The sequence below is a fragment of the Podarcis liolepis genome (genome assembly GCF_965112155.1).
Source record: "Podarcis liolepis genome assembly, chromosome: 7".
Lineage (NCBI taxonomy): Eukaryota > Metazoa > Chordata > Lepidosauria > Squamata > Lacertidae > Podarcis > Podarcis liolepis.
In genome coordinates this window covers 35,144,423-35,166,446 of record NC_139561.1, presented here as the reverse complement: position 1 = coordinate 35,166,446, position 22,024 = coordinate 35,144,423, and the positions used below count along the sequence as shown (strand labels likewise).

Below are 22,024 nucleotides of genomic sequence, written 5' to 3'. Positions count from 1 at the left end.
ATAAGAACTGAGCACCTCAAACAAGGGCTGTAAACTGTGTCTGTGAATATCCTCAGCTCTAGAATCTCATTCTCTGTTTGGAATCAGTAGGTTTAGTTCAAACTGCAAGCAAGGCAGTAAAAACATTGCCGCACTATTCCTCTTCAGGCTGTTGCTGGGGAGGAATATTCCTCCTGCATGCACAAAACTAGCACAGGCTAGAATTGCTCACCCCAACTAATTCTTCGTCTCAACTAGTTTTTTTCTTCCCACATGCAAGGTGTTCTTGGGTAGAAGGCTCATAGCTCAGGCTTTGGAGCATTCTTTCATAGGAATCTGCCTTATACCAAGTCAGACCTTGGGTCCATCTAGGTTAGTACTGTCTACACTGACTGTCCAGCAGCATTTCAGAGTTTCAAGGAACAAGTCCTTTCTTGTCCTACCTGGAAATGCTGGGGATTGAAGCTGGGACCTTCCGCATGCAAAAGCCCTTCTGCTCTAGTCCTTTCCCCATTTGCATGCGGAAGATCCCAGCTTTAGTCCCCGGCATTCTGCAGTGAGAAGGATCAGAGAGGATGGGGAGGACCTCTTTCCTGCCTAAAACTCTGGAGAGCAGCTGCCAATCAGAGGAGACAATCCTGGTCTAGTTAGTTAGATAGAGTCTGACCTGGTGTAAGGGCAGATTTCTTAATTTCTTTCTTTTTTATGTGGAGGTGCATTCAGGCAAACAGAGTGTAAGAGGCTGCCTTATACTTAGCCAGATCCTGGAGTCCATTTAGCTGAGCAGCACTGGCAGCTCTCCAGGGGTTTACACAGAGGTCATTCCTAGCTCCCTGTAACTGGATTAAGAACAGGGATTGAACCCAGGAGCTTCCAAATACAGCAGATGCACCTTAGTCCACTTATGTGCATGGATACAATTCTGCTTCGCAGAGATGCTCTGCAGATGGGAGTGGGTTCTGACTATAAGCTTTTTCATTCAGGGCATTTCTTCTAATATGATTTACTGTCCTCTTTGATCTAGGGGACCTTCTCTAAAGGTTAATTTAAAATCATGTCCCTTAAGGTGTCTCGACTGGGCCAAAGAAAAATCTGTGATGTGAAAAGATATTCTCCAACATAACAATTATTTTCAACTGCAGAAAACGAATGTGTTTAAGCAATTAGCATGCTAAGCAATTATTAAACGGAAGAACTGATCACAGAAATATTCTAAAGCATATATAGAACACAGTTGTTTTATTTTATCCTTGAGCTTCATTGGGAGCACTCAGATCCAAAGTCACAGTTATCTTCTTGGAGTTAACAAGTAACTCAACTTCAAACACGGGGCTCATTTATTTTTAAAATTTATGCCTGTATTTCATCCAGTATTCATAATGAAGCCTTTCAATAATGAATTACAATACAAATGAAGGGGGAGAGCTGATAAATTTTTCAGCGCGCATTTAATTCACTATTACATAAATAAATTTATCACTGCAATCATTCCCAAGCAATGCTTAAACTATAAATACGAGCCCAGTTAATTTTTTCTAAAACATCCAAAGTCTCAATCAGCACGAGCCGTTTCATGCAATTGCTCTGCCAACTTGCGACCGCGGTGCTTAGGTGGAGAGTGCAGGTTGCCATTGGAGACGCAGGAAAGGAATACGGCGCTTGATTAAATGAGCTTCTCGGCTACTACAGAATCAGCTGTGTGCTTTTGCTACCCTAAGTGTCTGAGCTTTGTCACGGCGGCCATTTATAACAGGGACCCGAACGGCATCCCTTGTACAGTGAGGAATTGAACATCACATGCCAAGCAAACGAGACTGCTAAAGATACAGCATCCTGTCCACCTGCTTTTAGCTAATAGTACAGGGGTCATCTGTGCTGGGCTTCACGTCGCCTTCCAGCAATAGATTCATCACCGCCTTTGTCAAATAGCTGCAAGTCCCTCTCTTTCCCAGCGGAGGAGTGTTGTAAAAGGGAGTCATGTCATCCTGCATAAGATAAACACAGTTTGATCTCAGTCACAATGCTGATGGGTAACAATCAGACACAACTGAGGACAAGGAGGGAGCCACAGATGGAAAAGCAGGGTGGTGATGAAGAGGGCACTTCACACACTTGACATTCTCTGTCATGCAGTCTGATAAATATTTTGGATTCCAACCAAATAGCAAATGGGGAACTGGGAGGGAGACAGTGGGAACAAGGAAGCTTCTTAACAGCAACAGAGGCAGACAAAAAAATATATCTGATATGCATTGTCTCAAACACTGTGAGTCAGAGATCTCATGCTGCTTCAGAACATCAGCTTTAGGCCGTGGGAAGGCAGCCGCAGATCATACCGTAGTCTTTCAGTGAGTCACCACTTCATTGGTGCCAAAGGTACAGAGCTCATCAAGCTGCAGGCTCACCTTTTGCAAGAAGCAATCGTCCCCAAGCAAGGAGATGAGTGGCGGAGGAGGCATGGTCATGGTTGTGTGAACTGTAGTGATAGTGCACCTTCCCCCTAGGCTCAATGGAGAAGCCCATGGCTTTCGAGGGCACGGATAGCACAGCAGAGCTCCTGTGGGCTACAGATGCAAGTGGCGGCAGGGGAAGGAGGGAGAGGGTGGAGCAGATGGGCAGTGATGGGACAGTGGTAGCAGGAGGAGCAGACAACCAGCAGAAGGGAGGTGGGAACGGGGGAGGGAGAATTTGAAAAAAGAAATGTGCAAGATTGTAGGTGTCTGTTTCATCTGGTGCCCATTCCATGATTATGTACTTCCACAAACACTTTGGGTGAAGCATTGGATTTCAGCCACCCGTCTGTGAACTACACAATTCCTTGATTTGATTCCTGTAGGAGTGTGGCATGAAGGTTGACTCAGCTTTGCTCGTTAGGAAGAAAAGTTCTATTCTTTTCTTCCTTGCCCAGCAATAAAAGCCTCTGTAGAGTATCAGATGAGGACCAGAAAGACCCAGGTTCAAATCCCCAATTCAGACACAGAACTATGTGGTTACTCCTTGGGTCAATCAGTGTCTCCAGGCTTAACACAGCACACAGAGCTGTTGTGGAACGAAAGTGTCTGTGGAGGAAGGAGAGGCAGGAACAACACCCCCAGCTCCTTGGAAGAATGGTGTGATAGAAACATGAGAAATAAAATTGCATGTGAGAGAAACAGTTTCTTGCTCTGCCATTTAGATATGAGGCAGCTACCTTTACTAATATATGTAAGAATATACGGCGATATAGCTCCATGTTCTAAAATACAGTGATTTAGAGCCTATGACCACAGATGCCCCATTCCTTTTCTAAAAAAACGATATGGGAAGAAACAACCCATCTCACACATTTGTATTTAGAAGCATGCAGAATGTCATCAATATGATATTTTAGAACAGTGACGGCCAAACTTGGCCCGCCAGCTGTATTGGGACTACAACTCCCATCATCGCTAGCTAACAGGACCAGTGATCAGGGATGATGGGAATTGTAGCCGCACAACAGCTGGAGGGCCAAGTTTGGCCATCACTGCTTTAGAAGGAACAATTTTGGAAGCTACTGTTTAACAGAAACAGAGACAAAGGTTGTGTGGGCAGGTGTGGATAAACCAGGAATAATTTTCAAGCGTGGATTTTGATCTGAGCCAGAGAGGAAAAGGTTCTGATGATGCTCGTCTATTCTTTAAGACAAGCCCCTGAAGCTGATATGTGGGCCAAAGTGCAGCAAACTTTGCCAACACCTCTGGCAAAAAGAGGCTCAGAGCTGTGCATGCCTGCGCAAACATTATTTCTTTCCTGAGGATCCCCATAAAGAAGTTGCTATTCATCAATCTCATACCGTAAGGGTGAGGAGAGCCATCCTAGCACAAGGTTACAGTGGAATCATTGTGAATATGAGATTGTTTAGAATTTTAACAAAATTTGCTCCTGTGAAGACTGCGGGACACCTCACAAACCAAATGAAAAAAACACACTGGCCTTGTGGATTAATCAATCCTAGTAAGAAACAAGAGCAAAAGAGGCATTAGGCCAGTTGTAGCCAAACCTGGCCCTCCAGTTGTTTTGGGACTACAATTCCCATCATCCCTGACCACTGGTCTTGTGAGCTACGGATGATGTGAGTTGTAGTCCCAATATAGCTGGAAGGCCAAGTTTGGCCACCACTGCATTAGGCTTTGGCATGAGATTTGTACTGACTTGTTTCTCGGTGCCCTTGAGCTTGTTCTGGTCCTTCTGGAAATCATGAAATGCTTCTTTCACCAGTCCGTCCAAGTCCACTTTATCCTGAAACTCTAATTCAGGGTTTCTTTCCAGAATAACGGAGACAACCATCAACAACTAAAGAATAAAACAAAAGTGAACGATTTAGACACACTACCTTCCTTTTCAAGGGTAGTTTAAAATCTGGGTAGTTTCAAGCCACGAAGTAAAACGGGAAATTAGAAATGACTAAAAACATACATAAAATATACCCAACACTTAGACAGTTATGGTGGAGGAATACTCAAAAGATCATTACAATAGCCCCATTCATACATTACGTACATTTAGGGTGCTCAAGCCTTGAAGAAAGAACTGTGCATCCCTGCTCCCAACATTTGTGCGCTGTGCATGGACATCCGAAGAAGAACCCATAGAAATGAGCAGCTGTTCACACACAGCAGTTCCTCTTCATATGTCCATGTGTTGGAGGAGAGTTAGCTTAGGCATGCAGGATTGAGGGTGGAGCCAGCAATACAACCTAGTCTTTCAATGCATGAGTGCCCCACTAGTATTTAATGTGTGAATAGAGGTAATGATCTGAAGTAGAAATAATAATAGCCAGATGTTGGATAAGAGGTGTAATTACTGGTAAAGATAAACATCCATGGATTTGAAATACAGTGACGAAAGAAAAAGCCATTTGAAATATTTGTGGCACCTTTTCTGTTCTGCCGTCCTTTCCACTTACTCATATAAAACTCTCTGTTCCTCTCCCCGCCCCAAACTTAAACTTCATGCAAAGCAAATAATTTTCTTTTGACACATAACATAATGTTTAGTCTTGCAGCTGACAAAGCTGAACTTAGTTTTTATTTTGCTATTTTCAAATAATGCAAGAAACAACACTTGGTGGTGGTGGTGGGAATCCTTAAAGATCTATTTCCTGGGAACTAGATACAGTGGTACCTCGGGTTAAGTACTTAATTCATTCTGGAGATCTGTTCTTAACCTGAAACTGTTCTTAACCTGAAGCACCACTTTAGCTAATGGGGCCTCCTGCTGCCGCTGTACCGCCGAATCATGATTTCTGTTCTCATCCTGAAGCAAAGTTATTAACCCGGGCTACTATTTCTGGGTTAGCAGAGTCTGTAACCTGAAGCGTATGTAACCTGAAGCGTATGTAACCTGAAGCGTATGTAACCTGAAGCGTATGTAACCCGAGGTACCACTGTAATCAGCAAACAGTGGTCACCATCTAGAGAACTGGTTCTGAGTGATCCCTGGAGTTTTGTGCACAACGTGCAGAACCTGAGGCTTCTTCTTTTTAACATCAGTTGTCTCCACCATCACTCCACATAAACTGCATCACAAATTGGCACTTAAAAGATAATAAATAAAACCACTGGGTGTGGAATACAAAACCAAGGAAGCTGCCTCCCACCGAGTCAGACCATTGGTCCCAGTACTGTCTACACTAGGGTTTCCCAAACTTGGGACTCCAGCTGTTTTTGGACTACAACTCCCATCATCCCTAGCCAGCAGGGCCAGTGGTCAGGGATGATGGGAATTGTAGTCCAAAAACAACAAATGGAGACCCAAATTTGGGAAACCCTGGTCTACACTGACAGGTGGTGATACTCCAGGATTTCAGGCAGGGGTCTTTCCCAAACCTATCTGTAAACACCAGGGATTGAACCTGGGATGTTCTGCATGCAGAGAAGATGCCCCGTCCATGAGCTGTAGCCCTTCCCTGCTGTGCAGCACTAGGCAACTGTTAGCTACCATTCAATATATTTCTGAGGACCACTGAAAGTTGAGAAACATTGTTGTCCATCAGGAGGATAAAGCAATCAATGACCACTGGCCATGCTGGCTATGCTCTACCTCACCTGTCAGAGGTTGTGTGCTCCTGGATACAAGTTGCTGGGAATTACTAATGGGTACAGTGCTGTTACACTTCAGTTCTGGTTTTTGGGGTTTCTATAGGCATCTATAGAACAGGATGGGCCTTTGGCCTGAGCCATCAGGGCTATTCTTACATCACCAAGACAGTTGTTATTACTTATTCTAACTATGATGTCAGGAGACTACAGGATAAGATTGAGACAAGACTGAGACAGTGTCATTTTCTTTGAAAGTCTTTCATGGCTTAAGTCCCTGAATACATTCATTCATTCATTCATTCACTCGCTGCTTTTTTAAAATGTAAGATGAAACAACTAATTCATATCTCTCATCATCGTATGGTACAAACCTCTACAATGATTTGCCTGTATTCAGGCTGATCAATACTCTTTAACATGTCCTCAACCAGAAGGGAAAAGTTCATTTCATACATGGTCATGTCTGACAATGTTGGTTGCTGTAAAACAAACAAACAAAAGCAGATGCTTAAGTGAACTTTAATAGCAATATCAGTCAATTTCTAGAAAGTAGAAAGCATTTGGCAAATATGTTGTTTGATAACTGAAAACAAGCACATGCCCTATTTCTTCAAGGTGGTGAGTGTCTTATTTGAACCAATTATAGGTGTCATCTGCCTGGGTAAGATTAAGCTCCTTTCAGAACAAGGAATTATTTTAATGCACAAGTCTGACACATCCAAGGTTCTTCTGGTACCGAAGAGCCAAGAAATCAACAATTAATTCCACTTCTCTTTGGAATTTGTAGACTGTCTTATGCATTTATGCAAGGCTTTGCCAATTTAAAGTGCTTTGCACTACAAAACTACCAACCAGCTCACCAATACTCCTGTTTTACACATAAGGAACCAAGGCTCAAAATTGAGCCTAAGTTCAGAACAAAGGGGACGGAGAAACTTGAAAATCTTGGACATACCCATTAACAGCGAGGGATACACTACAAGGGATGAATGCATATAGGTGACACCTCCACAATCAATAGAACTTGATTGGATAGGAACTCGGTGCCCAGTACCAAGGCAGTTGGACTACATGGGACTTTGACTTAATCCAGCAGGCTCTGTTGTCCTTGTGTCCAGACTAGCATGACAGCATCCATGGGGAGGGGAGGAACTGAATTCTGGGACTCAGAGGCGCCAGGTCGCCCCCAAGATTGAGGGGGCCTGGCATGCATTGTGCGGGCAACAGAGGACAAGTGCTCTGGAAGAACTGGCCATTCGCTCTCCAAAACATGCAGGGCTGTTTTCCTTCGGCCCCCTAAAGTTGGCACGCCTGCTGGGACTCAAGTTACAAGCCTAGCTTTTTTACCACTGGTGAATGTTTGCTTCCTCTCTGAGAACACAAAGTAAAGGTAAAGGGACCCCTGACCATTAGGTCCAGTCATGGCCGACACTGGGGTTGCGGCGCTCATCTCGCTTTATTGGCCGAGGGAGCTGGCGTACAGTTTCCGGGTCATGTGGCCAGCATGACTAAGCCGCTTCTGGTGAAACAGAGCAGCGCACGGAAATGCCGTTTACCTTCCCGCCGGAGTGCTACCTATTTATCTACTTGCACTTTGACATGCTTTCAAACTGCTAGGTTGGCAGGAGCAGGGACCGAGCAACGGGAGCTCACCCCATTGCGGGGATTCGAACTGCCGACCTTCTGATCGGCAAGTCCTAGGCTCTGTGGTTTAACCCACAGCGCCACCCGCGTCCCTGTCTGAGAAAACAAGGTAGTCATCTAAAAACAAAAGTGACTTCAGAGCCCCATGTGGGTGGTTTTACCTGTGGCAAAAAATTCCCTGCTACTATTAAACCGTTGGGTGTTCTCTCCAAGATTTGCCACACCCTGTCATAGAACCCACTGGGAGTTCGATTCAATGAACCATCAATCTGGCGTCTGTTCAACCAGCATCTGAAAACAAAAAGAAGAAGAGGGAAAAGAAGAAAATGTGGATGAGCTCACAAAAGCAATCTGTTTCCAGATCAAAACAATGCTTGCTTTGTGGATTAATTAAACCCAGTATGAAATAAAAGCAAAAAAAATCAATCCATCAATAATGCAAAACACAGCATGCTGTGCTGCGTTTCTTGCTAAATGTTTCATACGGTTATTTTAATGAAAAGGACAAAAGTAGACTCTAATGAGAACAAAGCAAAATGCTCAGCCTCACAGTCATAGTGTTAAAGTTAAACGTGTGCCTTATTAATAGGTCTAAAGGTTTTCAAAAAGTTAAATCTCTTTAAGTGGGAAAACAAAGGAAATCAGCCAAATTAATCTCTTTGGGTCACAACCGAAAGTTAATCTACTAGAGGCAGTCAAAGCCTTCAAGCGAAAAAGCATCCTGGCTTTTCAGGTATTTTCAACATCTTGACACGTTTGAAAAATGTAAGCAAAGCTTGAGCCTATAATTCATCTCAACTGTCGCCCAGTGCCCTAGCATCCTTTTAAAAAGTTATATTTCATTTAGGAAGTTACCATCACCTGTTCTCTTTTGCAACTAAAGATCCCAGGGCTCAGCCCAGCTAAGGCTAAAATAACAAGGCAATTTAGGGTGACTTTAGCCCTCCCCATGTCAAACTGCAACACAGCAACTGGGCTGGATCAGGGCCCGCAGAAAACTTCATGTTGCTCTGCTTTTTATATGTTCTACTTTTATGTACATTACTTAGCTTTGTTTCTCTATGTCCATGAGCTTTGCAAGAAGTGAGGCTGTCTGGAATGCTGCCTTCAGAGTGATGAAGAGCTCTGGATAATTAATTTGTTAAAGAGGAGCAGTAAATGATGATGATATTTTTTTAAAAAGCTACCAGCTTTACTTAATTTTTTTAAAAAAACTTCATCCATTGCTGTGCTTGGGGGAAAGAAATCCTTTGGAGCAATTTAGCATTCTGCAGGCAGCAATCTGGACAAACCTCCCGTATAAGAGGATGCCCCCTCCCAACACAAATAAGCACTGGAAAGAGTGAAGCTGCTAATGTTTAAATATATATACAAGCAAGAATATACACCATGGCCACCTCTTAATTATTTAAGGAAAGAAAGATAAAGATACAAACCTCTCCACCCCCAAAAAATACGGCTTTTGAGATTTTTCCTGGCTTAGTATAGATATTACCTGATTATGGAGGATAGTGAATCCCTTTTACTTCCCCCACAAAAGCGCTTGGACCTGTTTGTTTGCAACTGGCAAGCTTAATTCCCTCTGGAGGGGGCTCCGGAGTCCTTTGCCAAGAGGGAAAAAAGGTATAGCTATTTTTAGTTCCCCCTTAACAGGCATAGGCAAACTCGGCCCTCCAGATGTTTTGGGACTACAATTCCCATCATCCCTGCCCACTGGTCCTGTTAGCTAGGGATGATGGGCGTTGTAGTCTCAAAACATCTGGAGAGCAGTTTGCCTATGCCTGTCCTATAAGAACGAATGTGGTAAAAAAACAAACAAACAAAAACCACAGAGATAGATACACAGCAAATCTTGAGGCCTGTGCACACCTCTTAGCTATTCATAAGTGTTTCAGAATGAACAGAGAAAGTATTATACAGACTGAAAGGCATTGTTTAGGGAAGTTTTTAATGTTTGATCTTTTATCGTGTTTTTAATATTCTGTTGGGAGCCGCCCAGAGTGGCTGGGGCAACCCAGTCAGATGGGCGGCGTACAAGTAATAAGTTGTTGTTGTTGTAAATTATTTCTGAAACTGGCTTAAAATTTATCAATTTTCAGAAAGTAAAAAGCTATAGGAAGGACGGTAGCTTAGTGGTACAGCACATGCTTTGAATGCAGAAAGTTCAAACTCAATTCCTGGCATCTCCAGGTGGTGTGAGAAAAGCTCCCTTGTCTAAAACTCTGATGGGCCACTGCCATTCTGTGCAGACAAGACTGAGCTAGATGGACCAATGACATGGCTATTGGGTGGCATTTCAACTGAACCACATCTCACTATCAGAGCTTTTGTAAAAGAGCTGGAATGTAGATGAAAGGAGAAAACCGCACATTTCAAGGGATTCATTGGAGAAGGGAGGAGGCGTTGCAAGTATCATATTAGGAAGACTGGTTTGTGTTATTGAGGTACTCATTCATTTTCATTTTAAACGTGCCTGTGGTGAACAGGTTCATATCATGCCCCCTGCAAATTCCCAAAATGGTAGAGACAGGGAACAGCTGTCATATAACGAGAGTCCTGCAGCACCATAAGCACTAACAAATTTGTCACACTGCAACCTTCTGTAGATTAACAAACTTACAGTAGAACCTCTACTTACGACCACCTCTACTTGGGCCTGATCCAAGTTGCGACCGCGGTAAACCCGGAAGTAAATACCGAGTTTGCTGCAATTTGCACACGCTCAAAAGCAGCTTCTGCCATTTGCACACACACAGAAGCAGTTGCCTCTGTCTGCACATGCGCAGAAGCACGCTGCCGCCAAATGCGCCTGCGCACAACAATGCTTCTACCAGCAACCCGGATCGACTTACGGACAGACCTCGGGAACTGATTACGTCCGTAAGTAGAGGTTCCACTGTACTAGTTTTTTGGGTCTACAATATCCTGTTGTTTTTGTTGCAACAGACTAACATAGCCATTTCCCTGGAAGTTGCAATACAAGAAGGAATCCCAACTCTACGCAATCAAGGGCAGGAATCTTCTGAAAGTCTGGCTATAGTTGGAAAAGGAAATAAGCTAACTGGATTTTTAAATTATGCAAAGTGATTTTGCCCGCTTAAGGCAAGAGTATCTCCTTGGAACTGTTCTTCCCTTTGAAGATCTCTATGTAGCCAAAGAGAGAGAGAGTAATGTTGCTGATGCTGTTCTGAAGTTTGATTTCATAAAGAGATAAGCTAAGAGCTTAGGAGAACAGCTTTTCTGAGAACTCCATCTTCACACGTAGAAGGTGGCTATGAGAAAGGAAGCAACTCATTTACTAGGTTTCTCATATTCCCCAGTTCAAAAGATAATGCTGTATTATCAATATTTGCAGAGCTTCCTGCAAAGAGAAAATTAAACACCACCTTTTGGAGGCAAGAAAGGTGTTGATATTACATTCACGTAGATGTGCTTGGCAGATAAGTTGTTGCTCCAAATGTTCAGAGTTATTTTAAAAGTACTGTATCACTTTGTACACAAAAGCACCAAATCCAAATTAGTGGTAGATGATGCTGTCCAAAGAATAACAAGAAAATGGGTCCAGGCAGCCTGTTGAAAAGTTTGGCAATACTTTAAAAATCCTGGTTTAGGGATTCTATTTCTGTAAGGATTCAGCCTTTCTTTTGTGATGGTTTTGAGTTCACGGACCCCAACCAAGGGAGCCCCATATACATGTGCAAGTCACAAGAGCAGAAAGGGCACTTTCTGACTTTCCCAAATGGTAACAGCTTACAACCACTTTCACTCCCAATACCTAACGACAGATGGAGAAATATGTAAAATCTCCTTGTGATGCAGCATATAGACCAAGCAAAGACATCTTCCTCAGCATAGTACATCAGTAAATTAGCCTAATTTCTTTCCACTAAACTTTACATGTTTAACAAAATGAATCTTGGCATGTTATCCTGTGCTTTCCTACCACTTTGGGTTTCAATGCTGTTCCAGGCGTAAAGAGACTGGAGCCCCCCTGTAAAATACCAGTGGTCTTGAACCAAACAATCTGGCCTTGACACTCTGTGTTGGGAGTCTGCCATTGTCATCATACTGGAGTGGCATGTTTACAGAACTGGCACACTTCAGGAAGACAACACGGTTGTGTCTTGAGCCTGCTGACAATGTTTAATGACAACCCAGAGGAAAGGGGTCAGCGATCAGCAGCTAAATCCTGCTCTGGCTGAAACAAACTTCTTAAGTAACTGGCCTCTGGGTTACGTTGGCTTCCTTCCCGGTGTCAAACTAGGTAAGGGAAACCCTACACACCAGATGCTGGCAGCCACTGCCAAGTGAGGTATCAAAATCTGATGAGAGAGCAAAGCTCTCTGCACAGCAATAAAGAGAGCGGATAGACTCACCCATGTCTGTCTTTGCTTTTTTGGCTTCAGAATAAGATAAAATAACGTACTGTGAGGGAAAGAACCATTTGCAAAGGGGAGGGGGAGGAAAATCAGAGAAAACACTGTTTGTGCAATCAATCAGCAAGGAATGCCAGCATGAGATGTGCTGCGAGAGAGAGCTCCTTACCTCCCTTGCTGCTGAGGCTGAAGAATATCCAAGAGAAGTTGCTTCACCTCACTGGGTGACAGCTGGTATAAATCCATGGGGGGCATCTCCCCTGCACGGATCTTCAGTTCATACTTCATGGCATGCACAATCCATCTGAAGAATGAAAACATCAGTTAACTCAATCTTTGTTTTTTAAAGATCCAAGAGGAAACCGGGGGTGGGGGGTGGACCTGTGAAGCTGAAGTTTCCCCAATCAAGAAAGGTAGCAGGAGAAAATCTGAGGTGGATGGAACATATTAAGGTCTACACAACCTGTAGCCTGTCAAGCTGAGCACAGCCAATGTACTGCAGAGGAAACGCCAAAACAATGTAATAAAAAGGCATTTGATTGTGTGTTGTTTTGAGGATTTAAAGCCAACAACAAGAATGACTGAATACAGTGGTACCTCAGGTTACATACGCTTCAGGTTACATATGCTTCAGGTTACAGACTCCGCTAACCCAGAAATATTGCTTCAGGTTAAGAACTTTGCTTCAGGATGAGAACAGAAATTGTGCTCCCGGCAGCGTGGCAGCAGCAGGAGGCCCCATTAGCTGAAGTGGTGTTTCAGGTTAAGAACAGTTTCAGGTTAAGTACGGACCTCCGGAACAAATTAAGTACTTAACCCGAGGTACCACTGTACCAATCATATTCACTTGATTTCAGTTCTTGACCAGAGATGACAATACAAACAATGGCAATTTCCGCTTCCTTTTCTGTAGGACTTCTCCAGCATCCTAAGCTTTGAGTACTGAGGCTGTCTTCATGTGGCTGCCTGAATACAGTTGTTGAAGGATGGGTGCCAAAGGACGTCCAGCTATTTACGGTGGGTGGAGGGGGAGTCTGTTTATTATGATTTGATTCTGCACTTAGTTATTCCCAGTTTCTTTAGTAGTCCCATCAGTCTGGATGGAGGGAAGGACTGTGTCCTTCACCTTTCCTGCAAATGACTGATTCATCTGGGGTGCAGGATGTGGAAGGGTTGCCCAATGCATCTTACCCAAATGCTTCCTCAGTTGCCAGTTGCTGGAGAGAGCACTCTCATAAGATGCAGTTCTCCCAGGTGATAGAGAGGATTGGCCAAGGAAGCAGCTGAAGCCTTGGGTAGGCGCATCAAGCCAAGCCTTCCAGTGCTGCATTTGGCAACAGTGACTGCTCTTGGTGAACAACACCTCCAGAGTGTCCCCTGGCACACCATCTATTGCAGCCTCTACCCCACACAACCCCTAAACATCTACTAGCTAGTACAGAAGCCAAGAGGAACAGGTTGAAGGGTGCAATGGGTTTTTAAAAGCGAGACAGATTTCAGGAACTAATCTTCGAGATGTGTCACTTTAATAGCAGCTTTTAAGCTTGTTCTCTAAGAAAAGAAAAGAAAAACTTATACAAATTCTCTTGTGCCCCAAGGCACAGTTAAATGCTCTGGAAGGTCTACTCTGCGAGGGTACAGCTGAAAAGTCTGATAACATGAAATGTGGCCAGCCAGCCATCTTTTGCACAATTCTCTGAAAAGCCGTAAACGGCAAACAGAATGTACTGTTTACTTCGACTGCTTAATGGGCTATTCAAATTGCTTCCAAAAGCTGGCGCCTCGCCTTTAAAAGACAACACCATTTAGATGAAAATGAACTTGTCTGCTCAGTGGAGCTAATCTGGACCAAGTCACCTCACCCCGCTTTACCAAATAATCATTTAAATTAGAAGTTTTGTTTACTGTTTAATTAGCCTCAACAGACATCTTAGAAATACATTTTTTTTGGGGGGGGAGCATTGACATTCCCATGTGTGCGTCTGTGGCTAAATGGCAAAATGCCACTCTAGCATCAACCAAAGCACATCTCAGGCACACAATGTTTTACATTAACTGTGCTTTGTTACTGATTAAGATTCTGGAATTATCTCAGAATAAATTGCAATTTGGGTGAGAATGTGGGAAAGCTCTCCCTTCTCTTTAAAACTTATGGTTAAAGTAAATATTTGTACTATAGTTACTGCATTACAAAAGAGAATAGTTAATAATGTATTTGTAGGGAAGACATAACCTGTGCTAATTGTTGCTTCTTAAATGACACAAATACTGTATCATTTAATACTTGTAAATACTTGTAAAGCCCTGAATGGCTTGAAGTGTTCCCTGCCTCCCACATTTCCATACCTACCCAGACTATAAGGTCAGATTCTGAGGCCCTTCCCTGTGTGAGGGCCTATTCAGTGCTGGCTCCCATGTTGTAGAGCACCCTCCTCAGAGAGGCTGGCCTGGCATTTACGTCACAATTTTTAGCAGCACCAGGTGATTTAATCTCATCAGTTAAACTTTGCAAATGTGTTAGTACTTTTAGACATTTGCACAGCTGCTAATAGGTTTGTTCTATCCCTGTTTTTATTTGTTTTAGATATGCTACTATGCTTTAGTCTCATTCTTATTTTTTAAAAACCTGTATTTTGAAGACAACTAAGAGACTATCATTTTGGGGGTAGTAGTAAATAAATGAACGAACGAAAATAAAATTAAAAAACCACACAGAACAATTTTTCACACTATGTACTAAAAAAGTAGCAGTTGCTTAAAGAAGTTGTGATAAAGAAGAAGTGAAAGCTGGTGGAGTCCTTGGACAGAAATAGTTTGGATAGATGGGGTGCTTAACCTGAAGCCAGCTATAAAATAGGAGGGGATATACATACATTTAGAATTAATACAATAGCCATACGTGTGTGTGTGTGTGTGTGTGTGTGTGTGTGTGTGTACACACACACACACACACACACACACACACACACACAGAGAGAGAGGGGGGGGATACCCCCAAATACACACTCAGCTCAGGAGTTTGCTTTCAGTAGCAGAACTGAGTGTTCAGTCCTTTCACCTTCAAATCTGCACCTGCTTTTCCTCCAAGCTTTCTTTGCTTTCAGCAGAATAATCTTGGAGTGGGGAGGGCAGGCACTCTTTCAGATGCTGCTGTTGTTAAAACTGGGAATCATAGACCCTTTCACTTCCACTACAAATCACCCAGAGATCTACCACTAGATCCCAAGTCTACCTTCTGCCTGCAACTGCTTTAACTGAGTGTCAAATCCAGCTGAGAAATGAGGATAACCATTTGCTATTAAGAGTGTATTTAGGTTTTCAATCATATACAAAGTGCCAAATAGTGACAAGGTTATTCTTGCAGGTAGCACTAAACCTCCTCCATCTCTCTCCCCTGACACTCTTCCCACCCTCAGGCTGTCTCCTACTTATTTACTAGTAATAGTTGACTGCTCTGGAAATATTAAAAAGGACAAATCAAACACAACAATGAGAAAAGCTAATAATAGAAAGAACCGAAAGGGGAGCATCTACAGCCTGTGGATGTTTCCTGATCAATGGCACCTCAGTTGCCAAATAACATGATCAAGGGGCACAATGAAGGCAGTTTTGGCTCCAGAGACCAGAGATGTGTTAACATGCAGATCTACTGAAGTAGCAGCATCCAACTAAGAGAAGAAGGATGCAGTGAGGAGACACCATTCCCAGCCTCAGTTACTATTCTGGTCTCTCTCCCTCCACCAGCCCTCCATAGAAAGCACCTCTGATACAATACTGGAGAACATTGCTTGGAGAAACAGCCTGAAGGACACACACACAGATGCTGTTAATTCACCAAGAGATAGGCATCCAATTCACTGATGTATCCTCCACCTGCTCACATGAGATGTTCTAGTAATGCAAAGCAGCAGATGAAAAATGGCACGTACGTGCCCCTTTCAAATCTTTAGAGGCATGGTCTGCAAAAACCTGACTGACAGCGCCTGGGTAGTAAACATTTGATTGGAGGTGTTTACGGTAATGGGGCTGTCAGGGTCTGGATCTATTTCAGCATGAAAGCTGGCACACAAATCAATAATGAGGTACCAAATCTAATCATTATCAAGCCAGAATACTATTTCTGGGAGAAGGTTAATTTTGTTCACTGGAGTGGATGATAAAGGTGAAATAAAGGAAACTGAATGTATGGAATTAACCTTGGAAGAAGCAAGGAGACTGGTTTTCTCTTTCTGATACACACACACACAGAGAGAGAGAGAGAGAGAGAGAGAGAGAGAGAGAGTATTTAAATGGGCAAGAGAAGCTAATGAAGGCTGCATAAAAATCTTGTTATATGTTAAGATCCTGCCTGTCTTCCACCATTGAACTTCAGAGGGCTTCTTTCCCATCCAGGTGCTGCCCAGATCTAGCTCTGCTTAGCATCCTCAAGGCGGCTGTATTATGCATCCTCACACCACACCTGTTGATCTCTCTGAAGCCAGACTGGCTCCCTCCTTGTCCTTATATTAGATCAATATTTCAGCTACCCATTTAGTAGTTCCATTGAATCATATGCTGCCCCGACTGCGGTGTGCCTCTTTAAAGAAGTCCCACTATCAAGTTCTAAAGAACAGAGGTGGCTAAAGTAAAATTGCAGAGGCAGTGAAACTAAAGCCCAGATGAGCTCAGAATGCTCCCTGCAAACTGAAGAGTTAGCTAGGCCACCACTGCATCACACTCCTAATTAACACCCAAGCAAGCACTCAGCATCTAAAAGCAGCTAAGTGGCTTGTAAAAGGGAAAGGAGTATGCCCCTTAACAGCAACTAATTAACCTGCACAGGAGGAGGAGGAGGTACACAACCCATACAAGGTGAAACGATTTCCAGAGGGGTAGCCATCTTAATTTGTTGTAACAAAAACAACTAAGATGCATGAAGTGTTATTATTTCCTTCTGGCCTCACTGCTTATGTTTCCTCAAATCTACTCCTGCCAATTTAGGATAACGCTTCTTGCATCTGCTGAGGCAGACCCAGCTGTCCTTCATGGAGTAGCTTATGCCCTTGGGTAGCCAATATGTTGCTCTCCAGATGCTGTAGGCATTATCCCAGACCAGCCCTCAGGCACACCGGGACTGATGGGAGTTGTCGTTAAAGGCACCTGGAGGTACCACGAGGGCTACCCCTGGCTTATGCCACAATGAATTTGTTAAGACTGTCCCCAAACTCTGTTTTTGTTTTCTTGCACATAGTGAAATTACCTATCGCAACAACAGAGGAAGTATGGAGGGTTTATGCAAACTCCTACTTCCCAAAGCAGCATGGCTAGAAACATAATCCCCAATGCCTTTGAACAACTACCTTGAGTTGTTCAAATCCACACAATCCACCTGGGCCATATTGACTTGTACTAATTCTATTTTGGGGCTGCGTAACAATGAGTGAAGGAACTCAGACCCAGTCGTTGACATATTTTACTGAATGACGATATACAATGGAATTTGACAACAAGCTGATTTTTTTAGAGAGGATGGATTACATTTTTTTTAAAAAAGAGCTAGTTATAGCAGAACCAAAATATTCTTGGTTGTGTGCTGGAAAGGCACAATATACCTGTTGTACAAAAATTAAAAGGTGACGACATTTATTAAAAGACTATTTTCTTCTCCAGTAGAGAAACAACCAAAGACGTAGATTACAATTAAGAATGTAATGCATCCTGTTTTTGTTGTTGTTAATGGGGAAGTATTTAAAAATGTAACACTATTTAGCCTTTTATTTATATCAGGTTTAAGGGGGAAAGGTGGCATTTTAGCAAAAACTGAACTTTTTTTGGGTGTGGGTGTGTTATGGAATAAGGTAGGCACATAAACTGATTGCATGAAGTCTAAGAAAGCTTCAGCAGAGAGGTGTGGAATCAGAAGAAGAAACTGGTATTGGATGGAAACAAATTTAAATTCAGTCTGAGAAGGCAAAGTAGCAATAAGGCAGAGATATCCAAGGGAATAAAAGATAGTACCATAAAAGCCTGGAAAAAGCCAACTTCCCTTTAAAGCTTTGTTTAGGGCCATGTAAAACGACACATCAATGCACTGCTGCAACTGGGCTGCTCACATTGTGAGCTGCTTGCTCACGCACACAAACATCTTCCTCCTGCTTGAATGCAGAAATCTGTGGCACTGAAAGTGTTACAGCAATAATAAATCCTGTTAGATAGCCAAAAGCTAAGCTCTGAGAGGCTGAAGGAGCGAAAAAGGCAATCCACAAATCACTCAGTCGGCTTACTCCCACTGAAGCCAATGGGGAGGCACCAGTTTAAGCACATGTGCATTGCCTTAAGTGGCTTGTGAGTTATGGGCTCTGTATGAAATGGAACTGAGTTGAGCATCCCATTTCTAACTGCTATGGCAACTAATTTTGATCAAACGATGAAAGCTGATAGAGGAGATGTATTGTCTTAGGTTTCTGCTACCTCCAGGCAAATGGAATAGCTAGATCCAGACCCCAGGTATGCCATCCATAATTTATTGCTGTGTATTGTGTTGTCGGTGTTCCAGCACAGAGTTGCGACAGCTTAACAATCTAAAGTGCCATTGGGAAAACAGCATAAGCACAACACTAGATGAGAGCATAAATTACACAGGATTTGCCACAGGGAACATCCAATGACTTAGAAAATGCCTGCCAGGTATGTTTTGAGCTTTACCCACGAGCAAGAGGGGTTGCCTCCCTACCGCTAAGAAAATACTTTGTTTGGCTGATTTGTTTTTCTCCACATAGTTCAACCTGTAGACTCAAAACTTTGCCCCATCCTTTGCCAGCTTAGGCATTAATCCTATACAGTATACAGACCATAGGCCAGTCGTAGAGAATCTATCTACTTTGCATGCAGAAAGTTCCAAATTTAGTCCTTGGCATCAGGAGGGAAACCAACCTGAAACCTTGGAGAACTGCTGAGAACTCTGGAGAGCTGCTGCCAATCAGTGTAGGTAATACTGAGCTAGATGGACCAAAAGTCTGACTCAGTATAAGGTAGCATTCTGCATACTTATGCATACAGTGGCTTGCAAACAAGTCTAACTGAAGATAGCAGGAATTACTTCTGACTAGGCAAACAAAGATCAGCCAAAACAGATGGGACTTTACAAAGATTTACAACAGGTCAAATCTGCACTGTATTTCACAACTGAGGGCCAGCTTCTCAAGATGCTTTTCTTCGTGTCTGTCTCCATGTGTGAACTTGACGCAGATTCTGCTGCTAAGGAGGATATAATTAGGGTTGTCATTCAATATAAGAAATTAGCCAAGTAACTGTATGTGTTTTAGTTTATTAATCTATTTATTAAACCTGCATAAATATGCATATCAAAACAATAGCTCTATAGAAAGTTTTCAAATTGTGGCAGCAAGTCATTTTAGAAGAGATATTCCTTGTTCTCTCACACCCAGGAGAAATGTCCTTTTCAATATATTAGTTAATCCAAAACTTTTTTTAAAAAAAATGATTGAGCGACTAATTGCAATGGGAGACTTGGGAGGAAGTGAGCTGTGTGGCATATTGGGCCAAGTCATTTTATTTTATTTCTTTTTAAATTTAAAAATTTAAAAATAAATCCCCAAATGAGTCCAGGGTTGCAAACAAGAAGCAATAAAACAATAAAGAAATCTTAAAAGCAATTCCAGTATAGTAGGTGCAGAATGGGAAAGATCTCAACTGAAAAAGGCTTGTTGGAAGAAGACCATCTTCAGTAGGCACCCAAAAAATCAACAGACATGGCACCTGTGTAATATTTAAGGGGAGGGAATTATGAAGGGTAAAAAAGGTAAAGGGACCCCTGACCATTAGGTCCAGTCGTGACCGACTCTGGGGTTGTGGTGCTCATCTCGCTTTATTGGCCGAGGGAGCCGGTGAACAGCTTCCAGGTCATGTGGCCAGCATGACTAAGCTGCTTCTGGTGAACAAGAGCAGTGCACGGAAACGCCGTTTACCTTCCCGCCGGAGCGGTACCTATTTATCTACTTGCAGTTTGACGTGCTTTCAAACTGCTAGGTTGGCAGGAGCAGGGACCGAGCAACAGGAGCTTACCCCGTCGCGGGGATTCAAACTGCCAACCTTCTGATTGGCAAGTAGGTGCCACTAAAGTCCTAATTCCTACACTGTGCAGAACTGACCTCCTGATAAGATGGTATCTACATGGGGTCTTCACCTGCAAAGCATCATGATCCCTTAGGTATATAAGGGGTGAGATTATCTTTCAGGTATTTTAGGGTTTTTGAGGTTAGAACCAGCTCTTGGAAGAGAACTGGGAGTTGAGACAGACCATTGGCATGTTGGTTTAATGTCCTCTAGCAGACCAGCCAAGAAGGCAAGCGGACCCCCATGTCCTGGACCTTGATTCACTAATATTAATATTATGAATTATTATTTCCTTCAAAGAGAACAACCTGTCTGCTTTGTTGGTGTGCACACTTTAGAAGGCAGGCAAAGGCCAATTTGGTTCCTCAGATGATCATGAGAATAAAATTTGAAGTTGGTTTACTAACCCCACTCGGATCTTCAGCATTCCATTAAAACATTCTGGGGAGTTGGAGATGATCCAGCCAATATGAATGACAAGTTCTTGCTGAAGAACAGCTTCCCTCTCATCCTGCAAATTACACTTGTTGTAGATGATGTCCTTAATTGCACCAGGAGACAAGGGATTAGATATAATTTCTTCTTCCTGGCCAAATGCCCCAAGAGTTACCTAGAGGAATATATTAGCAGCAATTAGAACTACAACCTGAAACAGGAAAGCAGTGAAAGAGTCCTGATTCATTATACCCCCTTGACTCAACTCTCCCTGTTTGCATCAATATTGGATAGAAGGGAGGATAATTAGCTGAGTTAAATTTAAAGCCGATGGGTAAAAGGGGGTTTACATGGCTTTGTTATTTTGTACTAAAACAGGCATTTGTAATGAAAAGAAGCATCATTCCAAAAGGCAAAATAACGACGGGAGAATGTGTGTTCAAGAAAGTGGCCCGATCTGCCCTGTTGATTCCTTATGATTTAAACTTGACAGTTATAATAAAAGATAAAATTGTTCTAGTTCACTTCTAGGGGAGCAGGAGGGCAATTGTCTTTCTCTATGACCACCATTAGATCTTCACAGTCATGGAATGCCTCCCTGGCAGCCTTCAAGGCCTTACTTTGCCACAAAGAGAGGTGGGAAGAGGGGAAGAGGAGTTGAAGATGAAGGGTTAGGGAGGTACAAGTTCAGGTTGTTCTGGGAGTGGGGCATGGCATGGATGGAACAGACTACAAACCAAGGGGTTCAGGTTGTTCAGGGGTGGGGGCACATGGCATGGATGATGCAGGTTTCAAACCAAGGCTTCAAATTGCTTGGAGGTGGGGGTCATGGCATGGCAGGCTACGAACCAAGGATTTAGGGTGTTCTTGGGGTGGGCATGGCATAGCTGGTGCAGGTATAAACCTAACTGAGATGCTGGATGCATAATCATGGACCCTTTGTGTTTAAAGCCACCCCCTCCATATTTTCACTTTTGCATTTTAACACAGTGCTACAATGCCTAATGTTAGGTTGCTTAACAAGGCATCATGCTTCTATCTGTTTCTTCACATACAGACACACCCTTGGTGTCAGTAATGCTGCCTGTCCTTTTAACAATGATTCATGAACTGTGAGATGACATTCTAACCCCTTCATTTGGACATTCAAATTACTACCCTGGTTTCTCTACAGTTATGACCATTATGTCTGCATCAGAGTACCCCAAGGTTCCTACTAAGCAGGCTTCACTTCTCACCAGGAATTGAAAGCAAAGAGTCCTACCATCTGTTCCCCTAACCATTGCTAAGGCTCAGGCAGCATTACTGACTCTTGGACCCCAAGAAAAAGAAAAAGGAAGCTCTCAGCCAAAGCAGACAACAACCAACCGTGCCAGCTCATGCTACATAAAAGCATAACATTTTAAAAAATGA

At 43.0% G+C, this 22,024-nt stretch overlaps 1 protein-coding gene across 9 annotated transcripts in view; it reads right to left on the bottom strand.

Moving 5' to 3' along the window:
- Positions 1-1,203: 1,203 nt before the first annotated feature.
- The window catches only part of PHKB (phosphorylase kinase regulatory subunit beta), a 139,042-nt gene continuing 118,221 nt past the window's right edge, over positions 1,204-22,024 (bottom strand). For all 9 annotated transcript variants that reach the window (XM_083513565.1, XM_083513566.1, XM_083513573.1 and 6 more), the window contains 6 exons: positions 20,584-20,786; positions 12,231-12,365; positions 7,847-7,976; positions 6,413-6,520; positions 4,153-4,293; positions 1,204-1,964 (listed from right to left, as the gene is read on the bottom strand). In XM_083513565.1, the coding sequence (XP_083369691.1) occupies positions 1,827-1,964; positions 4,153-4,293; positions 6,413-6,520; positions 7,847-7,976; positions 12,231-12,365; positions 20,584-20,786 (855 nt within the window). In that variant the 3' untranslated portion in view covers positions 1,204-1,826. The remainder of the gene's footprint in view (positions 1,965-4,152; positions 4,294-6,412; positions 6,521-7,846; positions 7,977-12,230; positions 12,366-20,583; positions 20,787-22,024) is intronic.